This window comes from Chenopodium album, chromosome 14, assembly GCF_948465745.1.
Source record: "Chenopodium album chromosome 14, dcCheAlbu1.1, whole genome shotgun sequence".
NCBI lineage: Eukaryota > Viridiplantae > Streptophyta > Magnoliopsida > Caryophyllales > Amaranthaceae > Chenopodium > Chenopodium album.
Window position 1 is genome coordinate 14,041,750 of NC_137847.1, and position 17,224 is coordinate 14,058,973.

At 35.3% G+C, this 17,224-nt stretch overlaps 1 protein-coding gene across 2 annotated transcripts; it reads left to right on the forward strand.

Moving 5' to 3' along the window:
• The first annotated feature begins 668 nt into the window (after positions 1 to 668).
• On the forward strand, positions 669 to 17,020 carry LOC145580081 (protein TRANSPARENT TESTA 9-like). 2 transcript variants are annotated; one of them, XM_081637417.1, is made up of 21 exons: positions 669 to 1,040; positions 2,587 to 2,638; positions 2,722 to 2,798; positions 3,900 to 4,033; positions 4,122 to 4,218; positions 4,320 to 4,377; positions 5,183 to 5,291; positions 5,409 to 5,532; positions 5,616 to 5,793; positions 6,037 to 6,341; positions 7,025 to 7,113; positions 7,474 to 7,544; positions 10,364 to 10,474; positions 12,708 to 12,767; positions 14,129 to 14,266; positions 15,136 to 15,241; positions 15,323 to 15,385; positions 15,481 to 15,536; positions 15,815 to 15,974; positions 16,101 to 16,267; positions 16,403 to 17,020. In XM_081637417.1, exons 1-21 carry the CDS (start codon positions 985 to 987, stop codon positions 16,721 to 16,723), a joined length of 2,532 nt encoding a protein of 843 aa, XP_081493543.1. In that variant the 5' UTR covers positions 669 to 984; the 3' UTR covers positions 16,724 to 17,020. The 2 variants fall into 2 exon arrangements, with proteins under 2 accessions (XP_081493543.1, XP_081493544.1); XM_081637418.1 differs by having other exon boundaries at positions 15,329 to 15,385.
• The last annotated feature ends 204 nt before the right edge of the window (positions 17,021 to 17,224 follow it).

A 17,224-nucleotide genomic window follows, 5' to 3' on the forward strand; every position in this document is an offset into this window, starting at 1 on the left:
TAGGGTTTTTAATTCTGATTTTTCTGTTCTCTTTAGGGCTAAACGAAGACCCCTATTTATAGGCGTAGCATTCTAAGTTAGGGTTTTAGAGCCGCGATGTCAGGTGGTGCACGCAACTCTCAAAGTTGCGCTGGAGTGCCTATCGTAACTCTGATACTTGCGCGGCAGCCGCGGGCAACTAAGGCTATACAGAGTGCGGTTTAGACCGCACCAAACCGCAAATAAACTGTAATTTTGCGGTTTGAAAATTGCGGTGAGGTTTTTGAAAATGACCAAACTGTGGTTTGTGGTTTGTGGTTTGGTGCGGTTTCCAAAAATATTTAGAGTAAACTGCACCAAAAAAAAAAGAGTTTAATATTTGAATTATAAATTAATAATTAAAAAATACTCCGTAAAATAAAAGTTTTGTTTTAAAAAGAATAATCATAATTTAATTTTTGAAGTTGATTTTGAATAAAATAAAATAACTTGTTTAAAGCGGATATTCCTCAAAGTTTGTATTATTTAAAAATAATTAAAAAATTGACTTATTTTTATTGGACCGTTTAAAGTTTTTACTCGTATTATATTTGACAATTTTTTCTAAAAAAAATAAAAGAAAAAAAATAGATATCTGAAACTTAGAATTGACACCAGGCAAGGAGACAAATAATAGGGAAGTAAACAATTTGTCGACACCAAAAACAATCAAATCTCACTCTTTCGTGCTTCTTTCTTACCGGCGACACAATCTTCACGTCTTTTCCCTATCACCGATCATCGCCGTTTTACCCCTTTTTTCTCTCTCCTCTTCAATTCCCCCAATTCTAACCCTAATCTTTCTCGTTTAATTCCGGAATTTCAAATTTACATTCATCATAATTAGAATCACAATCAACACCGTGATTGATCGATTGCTGTTTCATGTGGAATTAATCCGACTCGCTTGAAATTTGCTGAGTTTATGATCGCTGAGGATGTTAATTTTAAAGGCTTGATTGTTTAATGATGTGGTTTTCCTTTTGGAGATCCCGAAATCGATTCTCTTTAGAGGAACTCAGGTTTGTTTGCTTTGTTATCAATCTTCAGTTCATTTTGATTAAATAATGTTGCAATTATTGTTATTAATTAAATCAAATTATGAATGAATTTTTGTTAGCTGATTTTGAATTTCTAGTTTACTAAATTGGTGCTTTAGTTGAGTTTTAAGTGTTTGTTTATAGTTTTCGAATTATTCTGATTTGACTTAGTTGATTAAATGTTTAATTGAGGGATTAGGATGTGCCAATTGCGAAATGTGGCCGCTAAAAAAAAAAAAAAGAAAAAGAAAAAGAAAAAGTGAGATGTATTGTTGCTGGGTTTTTGCTATCTTATGCCTATTTCTCTTTTTGTTGGTGTTCCTGGGAGAAGAGGACTGCGAAACCGAACTTCTTGCTGGTGTGGGCGGGCGGGTTTTTTTAATCCTAAGTCTTATAGTGGGGATCACAAATAGAAACTATGAATCAACTGGTTTCTGTTTACAATCATAGCAAGTAATCTTATATTCCATTTTTCATAGTATGATTGTATGCTTTACTATTGGATTTCATTTATGCACTGCTTAAATGGACTGATGGGAAAGTATCTATCGACACAACAATATTGTTGTGAATCATGTTATGTTCACTTGTATGTGGGATTAAGATGATGTGATATCAATTTCTAATAGAGGGAATAATTTTGATCAAGAAGTTTGAGTTCATTCTATGCTTTTATTATTGTGGGTATATTAATTTTTTGTCGATTATTTTTATCTCGACCGGCAAAAACATTACATGTGGAGAGATGAAAATGTAATGTGTAATAGAGTTGAGTGGCTGATTGATCATTTGAGCATATGGAGATATTCTGACACTTTTGGATATTACAACTCCAATTTATTTTAGAGTATCTAGAAGAAGTTGCCTTCTTTAAAATAGTATTGATATGTAATTGGGCTTTTAAAAATGTCCAAGTAATATGGAAGGGACTAAAGTTCAAATAATTGGTTTCTGAGTATCACCTTCATCAGTATGTATTTCTATTATCCCAGGACAGATTACATTTGATCCTGCTTATAATGATGTCATGGTTGATTAATAGAATTAGTATAGTCCTAAGAGTGAGATACTGAGATCACTTCATCACTCTGTGTGCAAACAATTATTTTAAGTTATATCTGTTGCTTATTAAATTGCTTATCTTATCTTGTTAGCTATATGACTACATGACCTATGTACACATTTACCACCCATTTCTGTGTACATTTGATTCATGCTGATTTTGCATCAGTAAGATTGTCCAATAACTAAGGCAGTTTACTGCCTGCATATGTTCTATAAAACGTCCATAATTTTGATAGAATAGAAAAGTTACTATGTGGTAATGTGTTTTTTTTTTTTTTTTTTTTTTTAATTTTAATGATTTTTTTTGTTTCCATGTATATAGAAAGTGACTTGGTTACTCTGTAATGGTTTCCCGAGAGAGTTATTGGTGTTAGGCTGTTTGTCCAAGTTGCCAATTTGGTCAAGCGAGTATGATCTAATTTTCCATTGATGTTTACCTGTTGATTTTTCTCCTTAACTGCAGATATCTAACCGAACAGCTGCAAAAGATTCAAATCGTCAATGAAGTTAATAAGGTCAGCTGAATCTTATGTTCTGTTCACTTTTAAGCAGCCGACTTTTGTGGTTAATTTATGAATGTAGTGTATATTTTATGAAGGATTTTGTTATTGAGGCACTGAGATCCATTGCGGAATTGGTAACATATGGAGACCAGCATGATTCAACCTTCTTCGAGTAAGCATATTAGTTCAGAAATATTTTAAAAATAATTTTTGTAATGTATCTCTTGTTGTATGTGTGTCTATGTGGTAAGGAATTGTGAAACTTATATGCACCAATCTTTGGCAATAATTAACAGAATTTGGAGTAAGTAGAATCTGATGAGTTTGGAGAGATGAATATGGGTCTGCTATGTTGCTTGTTGGCTGGACTGATGTCATTAGGGGCCCTGTAATTTCTTCCAATCTTAGATCACTCGGGATTTGATTATCTTTTGGTCCAAGTTATAGCTTGCTGTTCCTTGTCTGTACTTGCTGCAATGTTTGTGTTAAAGTCTAGGGTTAAAAATTTCCTTCTTGCAAATAATAGTAATTTTTTATGTAAACTGTTTCTAGTGTTGTAATCATCACCTAAAATACACTTGAAAACAAAATTCCAATATAATATTTAGAGTAATTTGTATTAATTTACCATCCATCGTTAATAATACAAAGACAATGCTTTTTAAAGAGAGCAACTGTAGTGTGCATCTTATGGGCATCCTATTGATGTTCACAGTCTGTCTAAATAAACTTTATTAATATTTTTACAAATCTTATCACTCAGCAGTAAGATGTCTTCTGAAATAACTTACCAAGGATGGCGAAGAAAGTTTTCTTTCAAAAAATTTATAAGTACTATATGCAAGCTACTGCATTTTTTTTTTAATCACAGGCTTATATCACTGGAAACATCAGGTTTTTGAACTAATTTCTTGTGTCTGGAACCCATTGTTTCCTGCCTGGAATCTCCTGGTTTATCCTGGGTGGATTATATTTGACCAAGCAAGTCTCCACAAGGGTAAATCTGGGGTTTTGAATTTTTCTATTTCAATGACTACTAAGGCCATCTTATAGTGATTGCCCATGTCACCATGTCGAAGAGAAATGGACTAATGTGAATTTTATAATTTCCTGGAGACCCAACTACTTATACGTAGGTTTTATATTGCCCATTTTAAATAAAACAAGACGGCTTTTAAAAAACCAAAACAATCTGTGACTAAGGCAATTCTTGCAAAGGATTCTGTATCAATTCTAGCTTCTGATACTTTTATCATATCTGCTTCATTTGCAGTTTTTTTATGGAGAAGCAAGTGTTGGGAGAGTTTATACGCATTCTGAAGATCAGTAGAACTGTCACTGTTTCTCTCCAATTACTTCAGACTATGAGCATCATGATTCAAAATTTGAAAAATGAGCATGCAATATGTGAGTTGTCTAAAGTTAGCCCTATCCTCATTTGCTGGTTGTGTTTGCTGTGTGTAAACTGATAGTTTCTATATTTGTCATTTCATAGATTATCTCTTCAGCAATGAGCACATTAACTATCTCATAACTTATTCATTTGACTTTCGAAATGAAGAGCTGTTATCATATTATATATCCTTTCTAAGGTCTGTTCTCTTCTAATGATGTACTCCTTTCATTAATTCTTTTGTTGTTGATTCTGTATTTGCAATGAGCTATAATGAGTTGCTTTTTGGGATTCGTGCAGAGCAATAAGTGGGCATCTGAACAAGAGCACAATAGCATTGCTTGTGAAGACACAGAATGTAAGCTTATTATTTTCTATTTGTTTTATAATGTCATTTACTGTCATGCTATATCAGGGTCTGATGTGGATGGCTCTTCTGGTTTTCACCAAAACTGCTTGTGATGATGGATAGTCATCAAAGCTTGCTGTCTATCTCTCTTCATAATTAAAAGGGTGGAACTGTGTGGAAAAAGTAGTTATATAAGCTGTTTATGAAGAAAGTTCTTGGTTAATGGTTTTAAGAGTTGATGGCGAGACTAGGGTGTTTAAATCGTAGATGGTGATTCATACAAGACTTTTGTATTTTGGGAAATAACCACAACCTTCGAAGTTTTAACTCTCTTTCTTTCCTTCTCCTCTTAATCTCTCTCCCCTTTTTCTTATATGGGCTTAAAGTAAGGCTCCTCCCCCCCCCCCCCCCCCCCAGCATTTCCAGAATTTTGCATTCAATATTCCAAGTAATGTTGTGGAAAATGTGTATCACTGGATCTTTTCAATATTTGTCAATTTGGAGAGGGAGCATAGATTTATATATCCTGTTGTATTGTTCTAATATTAATTCCCATTGATCATTTTATTGCTAATGAACATCTTTCTAAGACCAGGATCCAAAACTTCCTTAAGGGCAAAGAAGTTAAAGTATGAGAGGCTTGATCATGCTATTGAGTTTTTCTTAGAAAATTTAAAAATTCTAATTGACGCAAGTTTTGTTTTGTAGCGAACTGGTGATAGATTTGCATACCCAGTGTCTGTCTAATATTTATGGAAGATTCTCTTTTCTCTATGAATTTCTTTCCTTAGTTTTCTCCTGTTTCCTGAACTAGGATGAGGTGGTATCGTTCCCATTGTATGTTGAAGCCATTCAATATGCCTTCCATGAAGAGAGTATGATACGTATTGCTATACGTGCATTAACTCTTAATGTTTACCATGGTCAGTTACGTTCCCCTTTTTTTTATTATTATTATTATTATTATCTATTCCTAAATAAGTACTTTAACCATTCTTTTCTTTCCTTTATAAATTCCTATCTTCTTTCTTGGTTTGTAGTTGGGGATGAGAGTGTAAATAGATATGTCGCCAGTGGAACACTTGCCAATTATTTTACCGACTTGGTTGCTTTTTTCAAGAAGCAGTGCCTCGCATTGAATGATCTGGTTGTTCAGGCTTCACAGTAAGCTCTCATACTGCAATGTCAATTGAAAAAACAGAGGCCAAACTTTTACTTAGCATACTTTATTTCTTCGTTTGACGCAGGGAAACATCCAAAGATTTTTCATCTAGCATCATCGCTTTTGCGGATGAAATTGAGGACAATCTGTATTATTTTAGTGATGTTATCTCAGCAGGGATTCCAGATGTGGACAAATTGATAACAGACAATTTGCTGCGGCTTTTGATATTGCCACTGTTGCTGCCTTCTCTGATTGAGGCTGTAAGTGTGAAACTTAATACTGTCTGTTAGTCTTATTTATCCTTATTCCTTTCCACACTTATTTGATTGTCGCAGTTTTGTCGCCAATTCTATATTCCAATATGGTGTGGCTTACTTGAATTTTCAGCATTTTCTTGAATGGAAAATTGGAAGAGAGTTGGTGATGTTTTTTGTAGTTGCGACTATGATGACCAGTGCTTCTTTTGTATTAGTTGTAAAGACTTCTGTAGCTTTTGCATCCAGGGCGTAGGAATTGGAGCTGTCACTTCATTGTATCTTCTTTGTTGCATTTTGAGAATAGTCAAAATCAAAGATTTGGCAAATACCATTGTTGCCGCCTTCTTTTGTCCACAAGGGGCCTTTGTATCACTTCCAGAAGCTAAAATGAATGGTGCTGCAATCTCTTACAAACTTCAACATCTAAAAACCGAAGAAAGTGCTCAAAGTAGTAATGGATATGTAGCAGAGGATGAAGGAAATTTGAAACTTTCTATTCCTGATGATGTCTGCTTGCAAGATAGTTGTGGTGATCCAAATCAGTCTCTCAGGTAAAATCAGAATCCAAGCTATCATGTTATTTTTGTAACTTTTTCTTTTTACTTTTTGTTGTGGGTTCAGGAACAGTTTTTAGCTGTATACTTGTATAGTAAACCAAGCCATCTTACATTGTGCTGTTGTTTTTTCATTTCCGATTGTTGGAGCCAGGATCAGCTTAATTATATACTCCCTCCGTCCCCAAAAGTTCGACCCTTTTGGCCTAATTTTAGTCCCAAAATGATCGATCCAATTGCATTAAAATACCCATCAATTTACAACAATATTTGTGCAAAATTAGCTTCCCTATATAAAATTTTGTTTTTTCATGTATTTTTAATACTTTTTCTGTCTACTTTTTTACAAGCCCCATGTAAATTTATTTTTCCAATATACTTTTACTTTTTTTTTATTTAACTTTCTTAATACCCACGAAATCAACCCAAAAGGGTCGTTCTTTCGGGGACGGAGGGAGTATTTTATAAGTATTTTATAAGGTGTTTTGATTATTTGCATGCTTCTGTTATGAGTTCATTTTCCTTAACATTGGTTTATAAGGTCTTTCCCTTCCTGAAAGCTTGACTTAGACTCTTGTTTCTAGGTAACTGTAGAAATTTACAAATTATTATATTGTTTATTTAAAACTTCTATCATATGGAGTTCATATTGAAATTAATGAATTATATTTTGAATGCAGGGAGACTGTACTTTCTTATCTTAATGTAGGCAACGACGTACAAGTTTTGGGATCATTAAGTGTAGTTGCTACACTGTCGCAAACCAAAGGTAATAACTTTGATTTTAGGTGGCTTGGATACTACGCTATCCCATCAAGTTTGTTGAAGTTACTTAAAATTTTTCACCTGAAATTATTGTCAATTTTGGTTTTAGAGAATTACAAATGAAGGGTTTGAGTTGTACATCAAACCATTTGGCGTATGAGGTTAAACACTTAAAGTTCTGACATCTCTTTACCAAGATAATAAATCAACAAAATGTAAATCTTCCTTTGCAATAGAATTGAAAATGAAATGTGCTTGTAGAAATGCTTAACGTGACATTCCTCCAATTGTTTATCCTAATTATATGGGATAGGGGGAGTATTTCTCTTGCTAATTTCTTACCAAAGCTTTCTGATAATTTTAGAACTGGAGGAGTCAATGCTAGATGCTTTTGGAATTCTTCCAAAACGGAAGCAACATAAGAAACTCTTACTGGTATGTATATTCTACTTATTAGAAAATACTTTTTTTTGCTCACTATGTTAACATGTGTGTCCTCACTTTGCAAAGGTTTTTGGTTTTAAACTTATAATACTTTTATTGGACTGCACATGCTATTTATGAAGGATTATGAAAAATATGAATGGGTAAGTGCTATGTTACTCGGACTCTTCGTTTTACCTCAAGTACCCGTGTCGGACCCTCGACACTTGGACATGGGTATGACACTCGGACACTTCATTTTAGTTCAAAATCATAAAATTTTTCCACAAAGTAGCCGAGTCGGACACTTGGACACATACCCGTGTCGGACATGGGTACCCGAGTCCGAGTAACATAGGGTAAGTGTATTAGGTTTCTCCAATTTTTTGAAATTTTTTTGGATCTGTATTGGCGTATGGAAGTTGGGGTGCTTAGTATATTTAGGATTTGTCCTTGGGTATGAAGTTTGATGTTATTAAATGGTAGCCCTTGATGGTCATAAGGTTTATAAGCCTTATATGAAGAGGGAAAGTTGGATAACAATTTAAGCTGGTTTGAGGGCTTGAAAGAGAAAGAAGCAGTTGCAATTTTTCTTTCCTTTTTTTTTTTTTTTTTAATTTATTATTTTTTTTGGGGGTGTGGTGGAGGGGGGGAGTTGTGGATGCTGTACTTTTTTGCAGCCTTATAGGAAGTCAAATCTGATAATAAAAAGAGTTGAAGATGGTAGGTTATTTTTCAATATGAACCGCAATAACTAGGCAGTCCCTTCAAGCGATGTACATACCTAAGTGTTTTATTGAAATTTTGGGTTATTTCATAGAATGTCAAATAAGTGAAGGTTGTTTGAAAAATGAAATGTACTACAGCCATATAGGGTTACCATACATAATATCGTGTTCCCAAAAGAAAAAAGGTTGAAGCACAAGATTCTGACATTATTCTCGAGCAGAATGTGGAGTGGATAAGGAACAGAAATGCTAGCAACTAAGATTACGCTTTATGGATTATGAGAGCTTCAAACATAAAGCTATTGGAAGTTTTGCAGCTGGAAGATTCTTGTGTTATGTTTCTTAATGTTGTCAATTATTACTTTGGAGATATACCTCTTTGTATGCCTCTTCATTAACCTATCAGCACTTTTGCATGATTATACATGCATTTTTTCATTTATTTATGGGTAATGCTATAAGGGTTGCATGTAAGCATTTAATATACTTCCTTTTTTAGAATTAAGTTAGGAATTTATCGACAATTCACGAGTACATCGGTGTAATAAATGTTAATTTACTGTTGTTTCTTTCCACTTTTAGCTGCATATAGCTTTTTCCTTAATTTATTTATTTTATTTAATATTTACACTTTCATTTTTTTCAAGCTTACTATCCTTAGGTCCTTCCTGACTTATATGTCCTGCCAAATGTTGGTGAGATTATGCTTAGAAGTGTTTTGGTTACTGTTTCAATCTATTCTTATCGATCCCAATACAAAGGAGGACCTAGAGGTTATTGAGATCATAAGCTTATTGTGGCCTGAATTTAGTTTGTCTTAAAACCAATTTCTCGCTGGTCACATTGATCTTACGGTTGGCTGTGCTTTTGATCTTTTTAAAAGAAGATGATATGTATAGCGATAAAAAAAAATAAATAGAAAGATGGGACGTGTCTAAGCTGCTCTCCAAGGCTGTGATTTTTCGGTAAATAAACTATTTTGAGGAGTCAGGGATTGTGAGGTACTTGGAGAGCTAGAGACCATGGAATCCAATTTTGCACGAGTAACTGATTAATATATACCTGCATCTTTTGACAATTTAAGGTCAACGATATAAGCTTATGGAATCCAATTTTGCATGAGACTATGAGACAAGTTCTAGCTGGACTTGAAAGTCATCCGGAGATTGAGATATGTGGTGCTTCTGGATCTTTCAGTGCTTGATGGTTGATGAAGTTTTTGATCTGTAATGGTGGCAGCCGTTGTTAGGGAATGTTTTATTAATGTAATTTTAGGTGCAGACACACTTTTAAACATGCTAGATTTTAGCAATTTTAAGTGAGGATTTTATAAGATTGAGCATTACAGATTTCCTTGGTAAAAGATAGGCAAATAAAGAAAATTTGATGAGAAGCTGTTCTGCACTTTGTTTTACCAAACTAGTTGGTTTGTTTTTCTTTAAAACATTACTCTAGAAATAAGGTATTGAGACTTTGAGAGTCAAGGGCCCTGCTTGGTGGTATTGATGCCACTGCCAATTCTGAGTAGATCTCTAAAATAAAGATAGGAAGGCACTTGAGATGAAGCCCAGGTCATTTTATACATCTGCTTATCCCGGAAACGAGGTTCGCTTTGTATGAAGGGTGTTAGCAAAACTCAAAAGGATATAGTTGTAGCCATTATAGAGATGAGCATAAAGTAACATATTTCTTTTAATGCTTATCATGAAGCATTCTATAGTCTTTTTTCTTCTATTCAGGAAGCCATCTTTGATGCTTAAACAATTTATTTGATCAATCAAGAATTGTGATTCTCTTTTTCAAAGATGTATTATTGCGCATGAGTAATTGTTTAGCTAACTGCGGCTGTATATGGGTCTAGAGAAATTATCATTCCTTCTCACAGCTATCTTAGTAACTTTCATATCCACCATTGGAAAACATGTGTTACTAGTTCATAATCCACATTTATGGGAATCAATGCTAATTTCAAGCTTTGAACACTTTCCTCTCCGCAAGAGAACAATATTATATGTTTGTTTGCTTCAAGCCCCATCCATCTTTTGTTTTCTATACTGAAGCAATTAACAACTTTATATATGATAAGTGACTTGTCTTTTGCAGCAAGCTCTTGTTGGCGAGAGCTCAGGTGAAGAACAACTTTTCTCTTCAGGAAGTAACTCAACAAGATTTGGTTTTGTTAGTGAGCTGGATAGCTACTTACAAAAACTCAAGGTGCATAATCTTTCTATGTTTTCCTTTATTTGTTACTAGTTACTTATTATGATTTATGTATAAAAAGAATTATAAGCAAGGAAAGGACCGGGGGTGGGTGGGATTGTGTTCTTAGTGGTCTTGGGCAGAGTACTGTCTATGAGTAATGCACCTCACAAATGATAATATTATCCAAGTGGGTCATCAGGCTTGACTCCAAGAGGGCTAAGGAGATGAATCTCATGCTCTCTCAAGTCATTTTAAACCACTTTTTACATATTAAAGGGACATCAAATATTGTACAGAGGCCAACAATACTCGACTTCAGCTAACCGTCATAATAGATATTTGAAACCTTTACAAGGGCAAAGCTATGCTATAAGAATTTGTACATCTCCTTTGTTCCAAGTGCATCATCTAATTTCCAACAAGACCATTTTGCACACACCAGCAAGCTAACCTTTTTTATCCTTCTTTTTCAAACTACAATAAGTCAATAACATTTTTAAAGTGAAGCTTTGATAACACCTTTCAGAAAAAAAATGTGTGCTTTGAGAAGTCTTAAGTATCATAGATAAGAGGTCTCAGGCTTCACCTCTTAGTAGTTTTAAATCTTCTAATCTTGGATATTCAAGTTCAGATGAGTTTGACTAGTGTATTTAGAAATATCCAACAGGATATTGCATGGGTCCTAGACATATTCAAATAATTGGTCTGGATTTATTCTTCACGACAAGGGCTTCTTGAGGACTTGCATATTCTCCTTGTCTGCGGTAACCCCACAACAAACTGGGAAAACAGTAAAGTGATATTAATGAGAAGGATGAAACTGGAAGTACACTGTGCTAGTCTTAATTGATAAAAAAACATTCATTGAGAAACTTGGATGCAAAATTTATATGTGGCAGACTGACGGTGTAGGCACATGTATCATTTTTGAAATAGAGGCAAATCAAAGCTGTTTATCTTGAACTATTGATGTAGTGATGTTTAATGAGAAGGATGGAACTGGAAGAAGCTGCTTATGTATATGAAAGAAGTTGGCTTGTAACTGAAAAAAAAAAGTATTATTCTAGGCTTTCTAGCCCAAACCTTGGAGTGTATGCTAAACAGCTATAGTTATAAGGATAAAAAATAAGGAAAGAAAGGGTCCTGTTTAAGTGTTGAGGTGAAGTTCTTTTTGCTAGGTTTGATTTATATGTTTGGGAAGGGATGAGATTTTTCTTGAGACATTATCAATCTGTTTGTGATTCTGGAATTAAGTTGTTTTTTTGTTTTATTTTACTTTGACTCCCCATTTCACCTTCAAATACCCAGGCCAGTTAAGGAAAGTGAGACATAAATATTGGGCATTTTGAGTGGATCTAATCTGTAATATATCTCCAAATTGTAGTTGACCTCTAAAACTCTATACACATGGTGAAATAATACATATTAGGTGAGTGACGTCAGTAGTAATAAAAGCTCAACCTTGAACCTGGGTATAGACTTTTGCAACATGATTCAGGAGATGATATTTTATGTTGTTACTAGTATCATGTTCACCCCTTCCCATAGGCTATAATCATAGACGTTGGTAAGCCTCAGCCATCAACTTTGAATAATCTTAAGAGGAGCCTTAATGGATTTGAATGAAGATCCAAGAGAGGTTATTTATATCATTACCAATAGAGCTGAAAGGGACATCACTGACAGCATTAAGGTTTAGGTTATAATGGATTACCTTACAATGACTTAATTAATATCTTGTGCATATTATCTTCTGTAAAATTTCTGGATGTGTGCGAAGTATTGTCAATTTACCATCAGGGGTTTGAAGGAATAGCCTCTCTCAGCTCTCTGTATTGCAGAGGGAAACATGTGTCTTCCTTATACCTTGCTTAGGCATGTACATCATTTGAGGCATTGAGGCTGGGGTGATGATCTTGAGCACTGTTCAAAAGCTGTTAGCCTGTTATTTGGCGAGAAATTATAATTGCCAATTTCCACCCCTTGTTTTTATCATCTCAGTTTTGATTGAACAAGACTTTCATGATTATAACCAGGCAAATAGTTTTTCTGCTCAAGGGCAGTTTTTATTACTTACTAATTTTACAAGTTCGTGCATGAATTATTTTTACTTTGATGACTTAGACCACATCTCTAGCATCATTTCTCAATTTTCTATGTGTGCTGTGTAGCTATGAATGTAACTGCACAAAGTTTATCCATCTTAACTATGCTCTTTTCCCCTTGGATCTGCATATATATGCAGGAATATGGGGTTTCTACTTCCTTTGAACCTAGATCAAGCCCGCGCTCATGCAGATCTCAGGTATTGGCTGGATTCAATCTATTGAAGTCTTTAATATTTAAATCTACGTTAAAAATTCTTTTGTCAACCCCCCCCCCCCCCACTCCTCTCTCTCTCTCTCTCTCTCTCTCTCTCGCTCTCCCCATAAGGGAATTGTGAAGGGAAGTTTGTTGAGGCATGTGAGATTTGTAAAGGAGCAAGAGGCTTATTGGTGTAACTCCTGAACAAATCAAGTATGTACGAAGAAGACTTGTTAGATTGGGACATTTATGTGGAGTTTTCCTGACATGCTGATATAACTCTCGAACAAATCAAGCAATTGTTTATTTGAGCCAGTAGATAGTGCGATTCAAAGGCTCTTGTTTTTTAGTTAATATCTGCCTTTGGTATGATTGAAGTGCTGTATTGTATGATCTTGAAGTTCCTTAGGACAATTTTTTTGCAGTAATTTTATCTACATGATTGTTTTGATTAACGTGCTAGTCCCGAAGTTTATGCATCACCAACTGTTAGTGCTAATGGTTGAGTGTCAGATATTGGAGGAAAGGCTATTCGGAAGTGGCATGTGAGTAAAATTTCTTTTGCAGCTCTGTAAATAATATTACTGAAGAGAATTGGAGAGCTCTTTCAAGTTAGTGGAGAAATCAGAGATGTACACAATTTTGTGCAAAATTCAGTGTCCGACAATGATGAAGATGCTCGTCAGTTAGTTTCCAAAGCGATGATGATTGCTCTCCATGTGAAAGATTTTATATATGGCATGCTCTTGGATATGTTTTCATTGTCCCAGTTTGAGAACCAGACAGCTTATTTGTAAGGTTTTCAGATGCTCCAGGATGAATCAATGTCTAAGGGAGTGCTGGATTTGGCTTAGCACTGATCAAAATTTCCTAGGGTTGGAGCTGTTCTATAGTCTTCAAATTTCCTTCCTGATGATAGTAATACTCCTATATTCAGCTTGAAGAAAGAAAGTGAGAAAAAGATGAGAGTAAGAAAATGGTGGATAAAGTAAAGAGATAGGAAGTAGGAAGTTGGCGTGTAAGGAAAAGGTGGATTAATTGTGGGGTAAAAGGTGTTATCATATTTAAGGTAAAAGTGGTAGAGCCAAACAAAAAAAAAAAAAAACACTAACCTGGAAAGTGGGTGGATAAAATAATGGAGGTAGTGCTAGTCATCTTGGAGGTGGTTTTGGGGTATTTATATTCAGCTTTTAGCTGGTTGTCTTGAGATTGTATATGTTTGCATGAGTTTTTATTACTTCAAATTTCAACCCGCCCACGCTATGGGGAGTGAGGACAGCTTTGGTCTTTGCTTGCCTGCCCATGCACCTTTTGCCCATTTATCATGGTTTAGAGGATTTAATGGTAAGTTTTTTGTTTCAGGTGCTTGATGCATTGGTTAACCTTTTCTGCCGGTCAGATATCTCTGCCGGGACCTTGTGGCATGGTGGTTGGCTTTTGAGGCAGTTGCTCCCTTATAGTGAGGCAGAATTTAATATGCAACATCTTAAGCTGCTCAGAGTAAGAAACTAAGAACTCTCTCCTACCAAGAAAGAGTATTTAGTAATTGCCAATTTGCCACAAAGTTTTATTTGTTAGTAACAAATATATGCCAGTGCAATGCATAGTTACCTTGTAAATTGACAACATTAGCATCTCTTGTTAGTAGATATCAAGGAGTATGGAAACTATTTAAACCACAAAATATATGTTATCAGGAATTCAATCATTTATAATCTTGCTGGATATCCTGAATACTGACCTAACTTACGGTGACAGCTGAATAAAAATTCAAAATTACTCTGCAATGTCCTCAACAGTAAGTGTAAAAGTAGCTCATAATCTCATATGGTAAAACTCCACATCATTGTTCAGCTGAGAAAAACTAGATTTTATGGAAGTTAAAAGAAACGACAATTTCAAGGTTGAAGTGGAGCTATTGTGACTTCCTTTAGCTGCACAAATTTGCGCGATTCGACTCCTTGAATGACATGTCTTATGTTGATTATATTTTATTATATTTATTTATCTATGATTATTGTGGCTTATGATAGTCACCCTTTTGTAACATTGTCTGTAAATGATGTCTGAAACAGACCCAGTGTACAAGTCCTTTATTGTAGTCCATCCCAATGTCTCTCTTGACTTTTTGAGTCAAAGTTTACAAACATTTGACTGCTAATATCTTGAGCTATCCATCAATTCACTGTGTAATAGTAAATATATATTTATGTTAGTTAAGCTCTTCATCCTTTTATTTGAGTTCTGTCAAATTATTGTATGTACTAAAGACTAATGAGAAGATGACGGAGGGACCACCCATGCAGGGGTATTCCCAGTTTTGAATGTATTGTTCACTTTTAATGACATTATGGATGTTGCATGGGCAGGAATCTTTTGTTAAAAGCTCTAGCAATATCCTCTTGGAGGCAAGAGGAACATGGGCTGATTTACTTATCTCGGCTCTTTGTGATGAGTGGAGAAAGTGCAAAAAAGGTATCTAACTTATCAGCACCTGCTGACTGTACATTTATATGTGTTTTTGTGGTCTTGTTTTCTGATTTCGTGCTCTTGTAGTGACAGAATCCTCATCCCCCAGGAATGAGTTGAGGTGCATGCTTTTGCCGTCTTCTTCAGGAGGTTGTATAATGAAACTTGTGAATTGTATTTGTCTTTGTTACATAAGTAACATGTGTCTTCTACAGAAAGATGACTAAAATATTCATCTTTTGTAGGTGTCATCTCAAGTGAATCTTTGGCGGCTGGAGAGAGAATGTATGAGGTGGTACAGGTAAGATGCAATGAATGCTGTGCAGTGTCACCATGGTGTCCTTTTTTTCATGGCCTGTAATTCATTTGTGTGCTCTTATCAATATCGCAACTTGGTTTAAGCTGTCTTGGAGACAGTTAGAACAGTTTGTGGTCCAACTAAAAATAGTCCGCATGCACAGCCCTTACTGGAAAGCTAAGTAGCACATGCTAATGCTTCCGCCAACTACGTCACAAGTTTCACACACTCAGGATGAAGATGGTATAGATTTAATAATTTTGAAATTCTTCCCAATGCAGGCATTTGTACTTCTTTATCAACTTGAAGTTTTCTCACAAGGCATACCATTGCCTGATTATGCGCCAATCTTTCCTCCAGTTGACATACCTCAAAACTCTCGTAGCAGAGCCATGGGTCTCGACACTGTTGGCCCAAAGCAAGGTGTTGAGTTAAAACTTGGTCAGTGTTCTGTCTTGGTTATTTGTCTCACCCTCTCACTATTTTTTTTATGAGTAAGAGGCTTTTCAGAATATTTTTCAAATTTAGCTTAAGAAAGAATAATAAAGTTCTCGCTATTACATACAGTTGATGCCATTCCTTGTAGAATTGCATTCGAAAGAGGTAAAGAACGTTATGTTTGGTTTCAAGCTGTATCAATGGGAACATCTGGCTGGATTGTGCTCGTAGAAGAACTCCCCTTGAGACAAAATGTTGGAGTTGTTCGTGTTGTGGCTCCTTTGGCTGCCTGTAATGTATGTGTTAAACTTAAATGCCTTTATGACAACAATTACTGTAAATCAACTGTGCTGTAAAGTTATATTTATTGCAATCATTAATTAACATTATATTCTTGTGCCATCCCTACATCTTGGTTTTCTGTGCTGCAGCCCCGAATAGATGACAAGCACCCTAGATGGCTACACCTGAGGATTCGTCCACCAACATTACAGTCCCTGAATCCTTCAAAAACTGCCGCATTAGGAAAAGCAAAGGCACGGACTTTGGTTGATGGAAGATGGACTCTAGCATTTAGGGATGAGGAATCTTGCAAGTCTGCTGTATCCATGATTCATGAAGAGTTTAATCTCTTAAGTCAAGAGGTTGAGAGGCAGTTAAAACCACTCTTTGACTCTGATTACTTAACGCTTCCACGAGATTCCTCTTTGCATCCAGAATCTCCAAATACTGATCCTACCAATCGTCTATGAGCTGATTAGTTCATCAATTCATCAGTAGCTATCAAAATTATTGACGGCTTCCTTATGTTTTGTAGTGAAGCCATCCTTTTGTACATGTTAATTAGGTAGTCTTTAGATCATAATGTAGGTTAGTTTCAATGATTTATACCATTCTTTGTACACACTAGCTGGGTGCCCCGCCTGCTTCCCAAAGTTTTCCTGAGAGCTGTCGATATTGAGGCTTTTGTTTGTAAACCACTGCTCTATTAACCTGTAAACCTACTGTATATTGAGTTGAAGTAAATGTATAGTTATTGCTTTGTTGTATCTCAACCGGTGCTAGATGATTCCTCCGCCCCCCTTTTTATGAAGTTCCTGTCATACTATATGGATGATTTGGCTGCCTCCAGTAGCTCACACTTGAACAACTGGTAACAACCATAAAGTCTGCTGTCAAAATCAGATGGTCTGTGTTCTTTTGGATCTTCATCAAGGTTTAATGACATAATTTAATGGTAATTGGAGAGATGG